Source organism: Perca flavescens, chromosome 8, assembly GCF_004354835.1.
Source record: "Perca flavescens isolate YP-PL-M2 chromosome 8, PFLA_1.0, whole genome shotgun sequence".
NCBI classification, from domain to species: Eukaryota; Metazoa; Chordata; class Actinopteri; order Perciformes; family Percidae; genus Perca; species Perca flavescens.
The window spans coordinates 26,346,672-26,363,248 of record NC_041338.1 but is presented as its reverse complement, the minus strand read 5'-3'; the positions used below and the strand labels follow the sequence as shown (position 1 = coordinate 26,363,248).

Here is a 16,577-nt window from a genome sequence, read left to right as displayed (position 1 = left end):
TAAGTGTGTGTACGTGTGTGTGCGTGCGTGCGTGTGTGTGTATGTGAGTGAATTAGGGCTGCACGATATGACCTAAAATCAAAATCAAGATTAATTGCACATTTTACCTCGATAACATAAATTAACAATAATTAAATTTTTTGTGATTTGACAAAAGACGTCTTTTGCATGATAAAAATGTAAATAGGCTATACAATCTATTTCTTAACTGTTAATTAACTTAGTTTGTCCTAACTTTGAACCAGCAAGTTGTGTTTTAATCGCCTCTTTTTTTCTGCTTGTGGAGAGCTACGTGACACGTGAAACTATATTTGATGGGGACCAGCGAGTTAAATCAACCGTTCAAGAGTATACCAGGCAGACACACAGCTGACAACCTGCAGATGGAGGGATTGGAGACAGGCTCGGACATACACACTGCCTGCCACTGTAGACTTGTGTCAGTCCCGCAAGCGGTTTCAGGAAAGTGACTGCATGTGTCCAACAATGCACAAAACATCAACACCGGTACAAGCCTACAGCTGTCCACGGACACGGAGTGTGGAAAGGGTGAACTAAGACTCCGTTTCCTGCTTGTTGGTCAGTGGTTAATGATGAACATTTAATTTCATTGTGCTTTCTTTTGGAAGGCTGGCTGCCAAAAATCGCCTCTTACTAGCTAATTAATTAGCCCGAGTTAAACGCTAGCTATCAGTAAACAGAAGGTAGTGTCTGGTGTGTGCGCCAGTGTTTGTGTTTGTGTGTGTGTGTGTGTGTGTGTGTGTGTGTGTGTCGGCCCGCCCCCGCATTTGTCGACTTGCGAGTGTTAATTTCGGACCCTGCACACGTGGTAGAATGTTTTTAAGGAGAAAGTAGGCCTATCAATAGAAATAAATTATCGAAATTATCGTCATGCGAAAAATGCGTCGATAACAGCTTCAGAATTTCAATCGTCCAGCCCTAGAGTGAATGCTTGTGTACATACGGTATGTGTGTGAATTTCATCCTCAAGCCTCCAATGCTTTTTCATGTGGTGTTAGCCTCCCACTAAGCTTAAGAGTGTATCAAATTACTGAGAGATTTATTTTTTGCAGCTATACAGTGAAGGTTTAAGTTTCCCCTTTAAGAAAGTACTATTCCTTGGGATCAAGTCCATACTCTGTCGCACAGTATATTGGTCTTTTTGTAGCTGAGAGTATTACACTTTAAGCCTGTTAGTTATGGATATTGGAGATTACTTAAAGGTACACGCCGACTTGTTGGGAATTTAGCTTATTCACCGTAACCCCCAGAGTAAGTCAAGTCGATACATACCCTTCTTATATCCGTGCGTGCTGTAACGCTGCCTGACGGTTCCAGCATTAGCTTAGCCCAGCACAGATCCTGCAGGTAACTGGTTCCAACTAGCCTACTGCTCCCAATTGTGACAAAAGTGACAAAATAACGCCAACATGTTCCTATTTACATGTTGTGATTTGTATAGTCACAGCGTGTACAAAAAACAACGTAACATGAGACACAGCCATCTTCTAACAGTAAACAAACCGGGAACTATATTCTTAGACAGGCTTGCTGCGAGCATATCACTCCGCCCAAGTTTTTTGTAGACGCTGTGACTCTATAAATCACAACATGTAAATAGGAACATGTTGGCGTTATTTTGTCACTTATTCGGAGCAGTAGGATTGCTGGAACCATTCACCTGCATGTTCTGTGCTGGCTTGATGCCGCTGGAGCCGTCAGACAGCCTTACAGCACGCACGGAGATGAGAAGGGTATGTATGGACTTGTCTAACTCTGGGGGTTATGGTGAATAAGCTAAATTCCCAATAAGTCGGCGTGTTCCTTTAAGCTGTCGCTTTTTTCAGACAAACACACTGTAGGCTGAGGTCTAAATAAACATACTGTAGATAGAGGCCACAGTGCTTATAGACACACACAGATAAAACAGAAACACCAATCTTTTCTAACAGGCGTGAAATGGTATGCAGCAGCTCTGTGTCTCTTAGGGGAGTTTAAACACCCTCATTAAAGCCAAGAATGTTATTTAATATGTTCTTTTGTTGGACAGATTTACTAAATCCACCAGTAAGACATAGGGCCCTATCTTGCACTCGGCTCAGCGCAAAGCCCAACGCAGTTGTCAATTTCCCGTCCAGCGCCCCCGTGATTTAAATAGCAAATGCACCTGCGCCCATCTGTGCGCCCATGGGCGTGCTGGTCTTACAGGGAGGTGTGTTCAGGTGAATTATTGGCGTATTGCTATCTTGAGGCAGCGGGAAGGGATCGCACCCTTGACCAACAAAAACCTGGTGTAAAGTCAATAGCACAGCATTTCATTGTTATTTTAACAGCAAATTAGTGAAATGCGCCTAGGCTTATGCACAGCGCGCACACTATGCTTGTTACACACACATAGGGAAGCGCAGCAGCACACAAACATGCAAAAGATTACAAATACAAATATTACGGTGCAAATCCACCATCATAATAGCAATGCGCCAAGGTACAAACGTGCCTGGCTTTTAAAGGGAATGGGAGATGACACTCTGATTGGTTTATTGCATGTTACGCCCAAAACACACCTATGATTAATTAAGACACTGAGTACAACCCTTTTAAACTATGCGCCCGGCATACAGACCCTTTTTTCCGCTGTCGAACTAGCAAAAGTGGATTTGGACTTCTAACCAGTTTGAAGGTCAGCCGAGTATTGTGCTTTTTGACGGGGTTGGGTTTCTGCCAAACCGAACCGAACCCTACGCTTGCACTACGCACGCTATGCTGGTCGACGTAATGATGCCGCCGTTGATTGCGGGAAGGTGTTTACGTAGATGGACCGTTCATTGCAGTAGGCTGTGAGAAAGTGAAAATGGAACTTGTGAGCAGAAAAGTAGTGTTTGGCAGTACTTTCAGTCAAAAGAAGGCAATTCAAGTTGAGCTACATGTTCAATTTGCAATGCCGATTTGTCTCGTGGTGACGAGGACCCTAAACAATACACAACATCGCCACTGTTAAAACATTTGCATATGAAACATCTGAAAGAATATGAGTTGTGCAAGAAGGAATCTACAGACAGCAGTCAAAATGCAACAACTTCAGGTACGGCTAAGGAAGGACAGTCACAGCTAAAACCTTAGTGTAGTGCCTCTCCCGGGCTCTCAGCTGTTCTCTCGGCAAATGACAGCTCCCTACAGTGGGGGCGGAGCGACAGAATGGCCAGCTGCTACTCGTTAGCTGACGCTAACTCGTTAGCGTTCTAATTTCACCCACCCAACATGCCTTCATCATACACTGGTTAGTGAAAATGTGCCAAACTAAATTGACATGATTAATCTATTAGTTGTCAACTATTACATTTATAGCCAACTATTTTGTAAGGGCTGTGAATCTCAATGTTGTTATATATTGCTACACATGGTTTTCATCAACAAATTCCCCCTTTTATCGTATCTGCTCTTAAAAAAGACACTTCCTGAACGTAGCGGAGTCTGAACACAGCAGCCAACAGACAAATGGAAAAAAAAAAAAAAAAAGCTGAAACTGGAAAATCAACAAGCAACATCAGTAGACAATAGTTATGGTCTGTCACTGCATCGAAGCAGAATTGTCCCGCATCGCGATGCATCAATGTAATGATTAATTTCAACACCCCTACTATTTTGATAATCGATTAATTGGTTTGAGTAAAATATCTTCTGGTTTCTTCACTCCTCTATGACAGTAAACTGAATATCTTCAAGTTGTGGACAAAACAAGACATTTGAGGACGTCATCTTGGGCTTTGGAAAACACCGATCGACTTTTTTAACCATTTTTTTCAACATTTTATAGACCAAAAACACAAATTGATTAATCAAGAAAATAGACAGATTAATCTACAATGAAAATAATTGTTAGTTGCAGGACTACAGTTTTACATGTTTATCATTGAATAACAACCCAGGAAGTTTAAGATGCTATTGCTTTCTTTACAGTCATTGCGTCAGGCAGCCAGCCAGCCAGGAGCCTGTTTGACACAGAGACATTATTTGCTATAATAAGATTGGCTCACAGTCAGAGAGGGCGTACAATGGTCAGTAACATTACAGTCTGGAAACAGGCAAAGACCAAAACCATATATTCTGTACTTTTTTGATGATTTCTAATCATCCAAAAATTGTTTGCCAGTGTGTGGTGACCCTTACTGACGTATTCACAAAAGGCACATTTTACTCGTCTTTGGTGCTCGACTAGTGTTTCATGCAAACAAGGCCAATGTAACCTGGGATTGACTACAAAGGAAAAAGAAGAAAAAAAAATCTGGCAAACCTTAACAGAAAGAAAAACAAACATCTGTTGACTCACCTTTGACTGTTTCATCCACATGAGTAAATTACAGTATTGCTAAGAGTTGTAAATAGATTGCTGCTCCACTCTATTCTCATATCTCTTATCCACACCCTTTTTTTGTTCTTCTATCATGTCTTTGCACTGCTGTTCTCCATTCCTTGCCCTCACGTGGCCCCTTTTGTCTTGTGTTTCTGCCCACCGTATAACTGTGTTGCAATAAATGCATTAAATATAAGATAAACTTACAAATAAAGCTAGCTAAGCCATCTGCCTGTTTTCTTTTCTTCTGATGAGACAATGGTAAAAAGAGGAGCCTCTGTTTTGATAGGGAACCTTGAGTCAAATGAAGATGCAGTAGACCAGTGACAGCTTCACTACACTGTACAGTCTCTGCTGTCACTGTTTGCTTTGTGGTTTTGCCAAAGACTTAAAGTGCTTCTTAGTATGCTTACATGATGCCTCTTGCTTTTATCTTCCTCAGCTTATAAGTTTATCAAAAAGACCTCATTTTTGCAAACTATAAGATACTACTACAATACCTTCACTCTGCAAATTGTTCCTGTCTTATTCTATCTACATGTAGGCTGTTTTAGGTATTAGAGTTGCAAAGATGATTTGATTAATCAACTATTAAATTAACCATTTTGGTTATTGATTAACAGTTTGAGTAATTTTTAGAAGGAAAAAAAAACATGAATATGTTCTGGTTTCCTTACTCCTCTATGACAGTAGTATTGGATTTATATGAGTTGTGGACAAAACAATACATTAGAGGACGTCATCTTGGGCTTTACAAAACACCGATCGACATTTTTCACCATTTTCTGACATTTTATAGACCAAACAACAATAGATTAATCCAGTGGCAGGCACCCCTCAGGGTGCACATCTTAAACAAATTATGATAATACACTAGAATATATAATGTATACAAAAGTCTGTATAAAAACTATATATTTTTGTTCTTGCTTAAAATTGTAGGCAGGCTACTTAGTAGGCCAAACCTCCGGGACCTCTTAACCTGGGACCCTTGCTGTCATCAGGTCAGCTGCTAGCTGCTATCATCCTCGTTTTTCCTGCCGCCACGGCATCACTATTTTATGAATGAAACACAGCGGAGAAGCGTAAAAGTGCTGATAACTCCTCTGTATCAAAAAAGAAGGTAAGGCTCTATCTTGAGAGTTTCCTCAACTTCAGTTTCGGGGGGGCGGGGGGGCGCCAAGGAAAAAAGGTTGGGAACCACTGGACTAATCAAAACAATATTCCACAGATTACAGTTGCAGTGTTATTATCTATCATACATTCCCTTCCCTTACTGTCACCATTATGACTTACTTACCAAAAACATTCATATGTATTGCCTGTTATAGAATATGCCTCGTATTCCAGATTGAAAATAAAATCCTTTCTCAACCTGCACTTTTTTTGTTTTCATCTCAGCATGCAGTACTCAATATTCTAATGTGTTATTATGTATTTTAATGGTACAGGACATTCATATAAATTCCTTATATCACTTTATTTTTAAGTTATTTACTTTCGATTAGACTCTTAGGAAAATGACACACAAATGCAAAAGAAGGTAGGATAATGTAGCCAGATTATGAATGTATATAATATGGAGTTGTGTCTCTTTAGGTTTGTGTGTCTAATCAAAATACAGTGCCCCAGCAGCAAGACAGCCTCTGTACAAAACATCTGGGAGACAGAGGTCAAGGCTTGCCCGCTCTCGCTCCAGCCTTTATATAAGTGACTGTCAACAAAGCACAGACAGAGAATCAGGAACACTCTGTGCCAGATAAGGTTGTTTGCGTTTGCCGACGTGACTTCACGTAAGACAAGGCAGTTGTGTCTTTTATATGTGATTGTTAATGCCACATTTTGTGAAACATAGTCAGCTAATGCCTTTGGGAGGTTTGTATTAATGGACACTCCCTGAATCTCTGCCCCCTCATGATGATTGCAGTTTGGAATATTCAATTCAATTCAATTCAATTTTATTTATAGTATCAAATCATAACATAGGTTATCTCGAGACACTTTACAGATAGAGTAGGTCTAGACCACACTCTATAATTTACAAAGCCCCAACAATTCCAACAATTACAGTAATTCCCTCAAGAGCAAGCAGTGCGACAGTGGCGAGGAAAAACTCCCTCTTGGGAAGAAACCTCGGACAGACCCAGGCTCTTGGTAGGCGGTGTCTGACGGGCTGGGGGTGTGATGAACAGTGGCAATAATAGTCACATTAATAATGAAACAGTGACTGGATGTAGCGGGAAGCTGCAGGGTTCAGCAGGAAGCAGCCTGACATTGCAGGGCACCGCTGAGTTCAGCAGGGAGTGCAGCAGGACCACGGCAATCTTGGTGCCAACGTTCTCCAAGGAAATATGCTGGGGGAAAAAACATAAGGACTCCGGGGAGTAAACTCCCCAGAAGCTAGGATTAGTAACAAGCATTTCTGGGACGGGATACACACAAATAGTAATAGTAATAGTAATAGAAAGGGAGAGGAGAGAGCAGCTCAGTGTGTCAAAGGAAGGAAGGAAGTCCCCCGGCAGTCTAGAACTATAATAGCGTTTCGGGCTTAGAACTCTCCCCCTGCCGTATCGGGCTTGGCTGGCCTGCCTCCCTCTACTTTGTTATGTATTATTAATTTAACAATTATGAAGAGAAGCAGGTGGGCCAGTTAGGTGAACACTGCAACTCCTCACTCCCTAACTATAAGCTTTCTCAAATAGAAGAGTTTTAAGTTCATTCTTGAAAGCTATTACAGTTTCTGCCCCCTGAACCCAGATCGGGAGCTGGTTCCATAGGAGAGGAGCCTGATAACTGAAGGCTCTTGCTCCCATTCTACTTTTAGAGACTCTAGGTACCACCAGTAACTCTGCATCCTGGAGCGCAGTGCTCTAGTGGGACAATAGGGTATTAGGAGCTCTTCTAGATATGATGGTGCTAGACCATTTAGAGCTTTGTAGGTCAAGAGAAGGATTTTAAACTCAATCCTGGATTCAACAGGAAGCCAATGCAGAGAAGCTAATACAAGAGAAATACGATCTCTTTTCTTAGTTCTTGTGAGAACACGCGCTGCAGCATTCTGGATCAGCTGGAGAGTCTTAAGGGACTTATTTGAGCAACCTGACAGTAGGGAATTACAATAGTCCAGCCTGGACGTAACAAATGCATGGACTAGTTTTTCAGCGTTGTTTTGAGACAGGATATTCCTAATTTTGGCAATGTTACGAAGATGAAAAAAGGCTGTTCTTGAGGTTTTTTTTAGATTGGCATTAAAGGATATATCCTGATCAAAAATAACTCCTAAATTTCTGACAGTAGTGCTGGAGGCCAGGGCAATACCATCCAGAGCAGCTATGTCTTTAGATAATGAGGTTCTGAGGTGTTTAGGTCCCAGTACAATAACTTCAGTTTTGTTAGGGTTTAACATCAGAAAATTATAGGTCATCCAGGATTTTATATCTTTAATGCACGCTTGAAATTTAGCTAGCTGACTGGTTTCGTCTGGTTTGATTGACAAGTATAATTGGGTGTCATCCGCATAACAGTGAAAGTTAATTGAGTGTTTCCTAATAATATTGCCTAGAGGAAGCATATATAAGGAGAATAGAATTGGTCCAAGCACTGAGCCTTGAGGAACCCCATGGCTAACTTTAGCGTACTTGGAGGATTTATCATTAACATTAACAAATTGAGATCGATCAGAGAAATAGGACTTAAACCAGCTTAGAGCGATTCCTTTAATGCCAACCAAGTGTTCCAATCTCTGTAACAGGATTGAATGGTCAATAGTGTCAAATGCAGCACTAAGATCTAGTAAAACAAGAATGGAGACAAGTCCTTTAACTGCAGCAGTTAAAAGGTTGTTAGTAATTTTCACCAGTGCTGTCTCTGAGCTATGATGCTTTCTAAATCCTGATTGAAAGTCATCAAATAAACTATTGCTATGTAGAAAATCACATAACTGATTAGCAGCCACCTTCTCAAGGATCTTGGAGAGAAAGGGAAGGTTAGATATAGGTCTATAGTTTGCTAAGACCTTAGGATCAAGGGTGGGTTTTTTCACAGCTACTTTAAATGACTGTGGTACATAACCTGTTAATAAGGACATATTGATCATATCTAGTAATGAAGTGTTTACCACGGGTAACGCTTCTTTGAGTAATCTCGTTGGGATGGGGGTCTAAGAGACAGGTAGATGGCTTAGCTGAGGATATCTTTAACATTAATTGTTGAAGGTCTATAGGATAAAAGCAGTCTAAGTATATGTCGAAACTAGTCGTTATTTCTAGCGACTCTGCGTTTAAAGATGAACCGTTAGAAGTTGAGGGCAAAAGGTGATGAATTTTATCTCTAATTGTTATAATTTTATCATTAAAGAAACTCATGAAGTCAATATTACAATATTACAACATTAAACACAACAACGTAATAAACAATATTACATTGTATATGTACAGAATTTCCTACATGTGTATTTATTAACAGAGTTAATCAAATTAACCACAACCGTTTCAGCTGTGTTGCTCATCAGTGACACTGTTGGGTCGGATTTATCAGACTATCAATCAGTCACGGCCATTTTCCGCATCACTGTCAGACAGGCTGAATAGACAAGTCACCTGGCATCTGAATAGGCTTCACTATAAAAAAATATGACAGCTCGATGCTGACAAGGTTTACCTGATGAGTTGGAAGCACAAAGTAGCCCCATACGAGTCAGTTTATGTAGCCACAATAAGATCTGTGACCTTTTTTAACAGTCTGCTGTGTTGCCAACTATCAGGGATTACCCTATGAAATGGCTAACTTCACTGCACATTGCAGTAGGTCTAACGGTCTTCTATTGGACTTTGGACACATGAGTCTCTGTCACATGTAGGCATAGGCAATAGGCCTTGATGGTAATGTGGGAATATCTTTGATCGTAACCACATACTTGTCACTACATACTTCACGATACAGAATCACTGACAGCAGGACCCTGTGTCAATGGGGTAAAGCATTACTTCCAAGTCTTCTGAGGCCTCTGCTCTTTTTCAACTGTTTGGGCTGTACTCATATTATCCTTATGTCTGACGGTCCCTAGAGCATACCCATGACCCACTACACGGGCTCACTGTCTTTATTGCCTAAGCAGTTCTAACGCTCTGAAACGTGTATATTTAACGGGCCAGCTCACATTAGGCTAGCATATGATCCTCTCGAATAAGCATCATGTTGGTGAACGTTGTAATTACTACTCATCCACAGCACAGCGTACTGTAGGCCAGCTGTGAGGGACCAGGGGCTATGTAGCCATGTGGTAATGAGTGTAAATATAGGGCAGTGAAAGTGTTTTGACACACATATGTGCATGCTGTATGTATCACACTTGGATGCACATTAGCTTTTCAACAGGACATTGAGTGCATACACCTCCTTTTATGAAGCTATGGGAAAAACACTTCAAAAAAGGAGGGGGAAACTAAGAGAATAGCCGTAGAACACAGTGAGTAACAAAAGCAGGGGGAGTCTTGTTGTCTCTGTAATTTCTGGCCTCCTACCCAGGCTTTTATCAGGTAGTGTCAGATAATCCCCCGTTAGTGGTGCTGGAGACACTAGGATCCTCAGGGTACTGAACTAAAAGAAGAAACCTTTATCATCTTTGTCCTGCTATCTGGAGTAGCTCTTCCACTCATTTTGTGTCTCTGATTGGTGATCCTTTACAAAGTGCTGCATACGTAGTATTCAGGACACATCCAAATGTGCGAGTATAAACAAAAACAAATCAAACTGAATCTCCAGGATATTTTCTTGGTTTAACAAGTTGGTAAATTGCCATAGATTCTCAGAGTTGATTATTACTGCTGTTTCTTGCTCTGCTGCGCTGAGATTAGACAATAGCTTTTATTTTGCCCTTCCTCTCTCTCGTTCTCTCTTCTTTTCTCTGTTCCTTTTTAACTTGATCCAGCACAGCAGGGTTACACCATCCTCATGACAGTAGGGTAAGCACAAAAGCTGCATAGACCTGCATACTGTAGTTTGGACTCTAGACAGTACAGCTAATGAGTAAATATATTCATCTGCAATTGTGTGTACTCTTTGTTATTTGGGCTTTGTTCAATGACAAATCTTGCAAACTGTGGGATAGCTATATACAGTACATACGTATAATACAGGCTGTTTTACTATCACAACCTGAGCAGGCTTAGCCTCAAACTGATAAATCATGGCAGATGGAAGAAGGACACAAATGAAAATGAGATGTTAACAGAAATAATAGGATGAAACCACTAATCACTTGACATTATTGAACAGTTGCGAGTAATGCAGTATCACTTGGCTGTTTGCCGTGTGAAAATTCAGACTCGCTTGGTCAAGACCTTGTGCACATTGCAGCAGTTTTTGTAAACCATCTATTTTGTCTGTGCAAACATGACATTTTCTGTTCCCATAGTAGTATTTTTGTTTAAATATACTGACTGTCTTTTTCTATCTGAGATGAATTATGTAGTGTTTTGAAGACTGTACATTTCTTTTGTACTTTCTTTTTATCTTGACTGAGCGTTACCTTCCTCCCCCCCCCCCCCGTACAGAAGGTTCAAATGAAATGATCCAAGGCTTTCTTACAATATATTGTTCAAGCTAGGATACATTTTTGAGAGTTTTTGATGGAAATTGGAATTGGAAATTGATTTATTTGAAACAGGGACAATGCACAAATAAACATTAAACTTGTTAAACAAGAGAATATGTCTTGGGCCAGGTTATAGCAACAATTGCTAATTTCCACCTGTAGTCCCTGGGCAGGATGGAAGTCAGGAAGAAAGAGAATTGCAGTATCTAAAAGAGGAGACATAAAAGACATGCAGAGATTATAGTTTGGATTATTTTTTTTTTAAATATTGCCAAAGAATAAAATCTGGGAAATTTCGGAAATGTTTTTGAGCTTGAAATATAAACTGTAAAACTGTCTTACCTATTTATTACAGTTTTTTTCGATTGCTAAACGACAGTGGGCACAACTGGAGTCACATGTGCAAAACTCTAACTACAGTCTGCACAGCAGCAATTCATGTGGACCAAACTCTAGTTCGTTTTTTCATTGCTTGAACACAGTTTTCAGAACTCTACACACTTATTCCATGACTTTAACCACAACGTGCACAACACTGTAGATTTACAGCACTTTGTTGAAATTCTAAGACACTGCTGTCAAAACTGTTAACCACACATTCAAAACAGAATAGCCTAGATTTCAGTCTGGTGCCTATCAAACAATTTTAGCTGAAAGCCTAAGTAGGTGTCTTATTTTAGACTAGTTAGTGAACATATACGGTATTTATACAGAGAAAGCTCAGAAAGCCTTTTTTTGTATACAAACACGAAATAAGAATGAAACAATTATACACTATACCGTTTGAGAGAAACAGGTAAAAGAGCAAAGATACCAATATGTCCAGGTAAGATGTCTGAGGTTATGTACACAGCTATAAAAAAAGTGAAAAACACTATATCTTTACAATAGTAAAACTGCGTTCTTACTGTTTTTCAGAAAGTAATGGCGGTGAAAGCAATAGAAACACCACATTCATTTTTATTTAGAGATGATGCAGACATCCAATGTGATGAAGAAAACTTGCCACATGATGCTGGAGCAAGGCAGGATTAGTCACACTATTCTTTGGTACTGTTACATATGTACCTTTAGTTTTTTTCCCCCAGTAATTCCATAAATTACTAGAGACAAAATACTATATTGAAGAAAACTGCTGATTTTCATTTCTTCTTTTTTACCTTATGTAAAAATTGGTATGCTATACAATCTATATTTTGTCTTTAAATAAACTATTGAGTAGTGTAAAAGTCACTCAAATTGTTCAAACTATAAAGATGAAAAAGTTTGTAATTTCTGTATTGGTGTTTGACGCTAGTGTTTTTACCCTCAGTGTGTTCTGAGTGACAGTGTGTGTTATCTCAGTGAGGCTTGTGCATAGTGTTTGGCTGTACTGAGCCACTGAGTTTTGCAGGTGATGTGAACTGTTTAGCTCATGTGACTGTAGGTAGTGCAGACTGTAGTTTGAGTTTTGCACATGTGACTTCAGTTGTACCCACTGTTGTTTAGCAATCGGAAAAAACTGTAAGATTGACATGGGTGAGTTTGGAATGTAACTTAAGTTGTCCATTTTATGTTGAACTGTTTGTTTTGAAATTTGCATAACATTCTCCTTAAATCTAGGTTTAATAGTAGATTAGTCGAAATATTTTCTTTGTAATTTTCATGGCAAATAATTGGTCTTGCATAATAACAACGAGCGGATTGTGTTAAGTCACTCCACCAGTTCTGCACAGAGCTTTGATGTATGACAACCTGTCGTTTGTTTTAAATATTTAGACAATTATATGTCACAGTGACTAGGAAATAATTCTGTTTGTGTCTTTGCATGTGTGTGCATTTATGTATATGTATGTGTGTGTGTGTGTGTGTGTGTGTGTGTGTGTGTGTGTGTGTGTGTGTGGGTGTGTGTGTGTGGGTGTGTGTGTGAGTGTTAGAGAGAGAGAAAGCTGGCAAGAGGGAGAAAATATTAAGAGTTTATTAAGACCCTCACTAAAGCAGATAAATCATTACAAAGGCTTTTTATCAGCCCTTTGTTCAACAGGCAATAAACCACACATCATATCCAGCTGATCACTGGCAAATCATCACCGAGGCAGTATCCGAGGAATTGTGTAGCACACAAAAACAAACACACACACACACACACACACACACACACACACAAACACAACCTCAATGCTCTTCCCACTCATGTGTACATTGGCTGCCAGAGCTGTCTTTGTATCCTATCACCATAACAACTGCCTCACAGAACATCTAAAAAAAAGGAAAAGTGAATTTCTCTCACTCAGTTTGACTTGGAGATGTGAGAGTCGCGGTCGGCAGCTCCTTGCAGCATGTCAGTGTGGTGTGTATGAACAAGCTTGTAGAGGCAAGCAGGCTGCAGATGACTCGGTGTGAAGAGAAAGTGAGTGTGTAATGTAAAATTCGGAAGGTGTATTGGTGACTTTTAAGACCGAAGGATATACACTATATTATTCCGCAGATGGTGAGTGTCAAAAATGGCTGTTGTGTTCTGTTCACATTCTTGCATGTAAGTTTACATGTTTGTATGTGATCACATATGTTATATTAAATGTCTTTAGTTATTAAGTTGTAAAATAAAATCGTACACGTGTGTGTGTGTGTGTGTGTGTGTGTGTGTGTGTGTGTGTGTGTGTGTGTGTGTGTGTGTGTGTGTGTCTGGAGGCTTTTTCACATGTGGATGTAACATTTTGACTAAGGCTGAGAAACAGAATGCGATAGTAATTAAAGTTTTCTGTGAAGCTCATTTGGTATACCGCAGATATTGTGTAATTACATCCTCAAGATACATATTAGTCTATCATCGATGTTTTTATTGGTATTTCATATGTTCAGTAACTATTGTATATTAGATTTGTTTCAATACTTCCTCTTTTACTTCATGTCTTCTGTAAGTACAGTGCATAGTTATTAGATTTTCTATATAAACGACTTTCTGCACTTTAATATTATGTCTCAGATAGTCCAAGATAGATTGTTGCCCTGAATCTTCAGGCTATAGTAATCTATTATTAAATGTTAGTGCTGCTACCTTGCTCATAGCTTCATTTGTCACTCTATACTCTAGAGGCTCACACCCATCAGCAGAGGTGATGAATATTTTTAATCATAAGTCACAGAGGAAATGAAGTGTATTTGTGTGTGTGTGGTACAGTAAGTGTGTATTAGGATTTGGGTGGGTAGGATTTGCACGTGGGTTTGTGCATGTGTCTTTGCTTGTTTTATGAAAATTGTTTTAAACATCAATGTTAGACCCAGTAATATAAAAGTGTTGCTCTCAGCACTGCGTTATATTATAACCATTACATTTAAACTCAAAATGTGACGTTAGCCTCAGAATCTCATTTTCCTGGCACTAATATCCAAAGGAAAGGTATTCATTTTAGTGTCTTTTTTGGTCCATCCTATTTTAGCTTTTACAGTATATCTACTGCACATGGTCCATTTGCTTGCCATGATAGAACAGAAATAAAACCTTCAAACACAGAAGGAGAAAGCTGCGGCTTTAGCTTTTATCTCTAAACTGCATTATTAAACATCCCCAGCCACATGAGTCTGACATCACCCAATCACAGCTGTCTCTTCCTCTACTTCCCTGCTCCCTTGTCTCCCTCCATTAGGCAAACCTGAAGAAGTTTATGGAGTATTTGCAGCAGAGGAACATTGAAAAGGTCTCAAGGTTCCTGGAAAAAGGCCTGGACCCCAACTTCCATGATCCCGAAACAGGAGGTGAGGATGTCTGGGTTAAGAAATATCCAATCCCTTCCCTACTTCCCTACTTAATTATTTGTCTTTTTTTAACCTTGTTTTTCTTATTTGCGCTCTCTCTCTCTCTCTCTCTCTATCTATCTATCTATCTATCTATCTATCTATCTATCTCTATCTATCTATCTATCTATCTATCTATCTATCTATCTATATTAGGGCTGGGCGATATGGAGAAAATCAAATATCACAATATTTTTGACCAAATACATCGATATCGATACCGCAACGATATTGTAGTATTGACTATTGATGCTTTAACAAAATATCTTCACACTTTGATTTTAGATAAATAATCATCAGTAATGTGGATATAATGACTAAGTGGGGAAAAGCCAGTCTGGTAAATTCAGAAAAGTAAATCACTTTACTGTAATGCAGCCTTTAAAACCAGGAGAAGACAACACATAGGCCGTATTACGATATCACGATATCCAAAATCTAAGACAATATCTAGTCTCATATCACGATATCAATATAATATTGATATATTGCCCAGCTCTAATCTATATATCTATCTATCTATCTCTCCATCCTTCTGTCTTCACCACAAAAAGACCATCTATGGATTGTATGCAATGAGCCTTCTGCATGCAGCCTAATCTCTTCCGGTTTATGCCAATGTTTGTTCAGCCATAAAGGAGATTTCCCTGTTGGGTGACCTGTGAGGAGCTGTGAAGCAGGGAAAACATGAGAATTGGTTGGTTTAACACCAACAGGAAGCAGACACTTAGGCAGACAGGAGGGTGACAATCACGACAGCCAAGGCAGTTATCCAAATGCAGAGTCACTGAACATGTAAAAGCAACTGTAGTGGGCAATTTTGTCATCAAATATTGACAGCTTCTATTGTTGGATGTTCATTTTCTAAGAAGAATGCACGATAATGTCACTGGAAATACGTTGATTTTTTTTAATATCATTTGCTCGCTCATCCTTGGATTTCACAGAATGTCCTCTAACGCTGGCAGCACAGCTGGAGGGATGTGGAGAGCTCATCAAGGTGCTGAAAAGTGGAGGGGCACATCTGGACTTCAGAACAAAAGATGGCATTACTGCCCTACACAAGGCCGTGCGCAGCAAGAACCATACAGCTCTTATAGTGAGTGTAACACACACAATCATAGCAGAAAGCTGACTCATCTCTTCTATTTCTTTTGCTACACCAATTGCCTGCTTGCAAACTTTCCTCTGGGAAAGGAGAGTTTGCAGGCAGGCAATCTCTGGCAGAGGGTGCTTGAGCAATTGAGAACAGAGGGTGCTTGAGCAATTACTAAATATGTGAGGATTAACATGCCCTCTTTAAATGGGCTGGCATATTTATTGAATGGCCTTGTATGTGTATGGTTTGAGGAGGCTTGTAACCTGAATGAAAGGATTTACAGCATCAGTCATATAATTGATTTCATGTTGAGCCAGGACTGTTGAAAATGGAATTGATTATTTCCGTCATTGTCATTATCCAAATATTCAACATGTAACATATATAAGATGTGGCTGCTGTTAGTATACTAAGTCTTTGAAAGGTCATACTCCAGCTAATTTCTCCAAATAAAATCTAGTTTATTTACAAATATTGTACACATCCTACAGTACCAGAATATATGTATGTGTATATATATATATATATAGAGTACAGGCCAAAAGTTTGGACACACCTTCTCATTCAATGTGTTTCTTTATTTTCATGACTATTTACATTGTAGATTCTCACTGAAGGCATCAAAACTATGAATGAACACATATGGAATTATGTACTTAACAAAAAAGTGTGAAATAACTGAAAACATGTCTTATATTTTAGATTCTTCAAAGTAGCCACCTTTGCTTTTTTTGATAACTCTGCAAACCCTTAGTGTT

General features: G+C 39.4%; 1 protein-coding gene across 1 annotated transcript in view; it reads left to right on the top strand.

The window, feature by feature from the left end:
* The window catches only part of shank3a (SH3 and multiple ankyrin repeat domains 3a), a 188,671-nt gene that overhangs the window by 84,046 nt on the left and 88,048 nt on the right, over positions 1–16,577 (top strand). The window contains exons 6-7 of the mRNA XM_028585066.1: positions 14,573–14,681; positions 15,668–15,819. Coding sequence (XP_028440867.1) covers positions 14,573–14,681; positions 15,668–15,819 — 261 coding nt within the window. The remainder of the gene's footprint in view (positions 1–14,572; positions 14,682–15,667; positions 15,820–16,577) is intronic.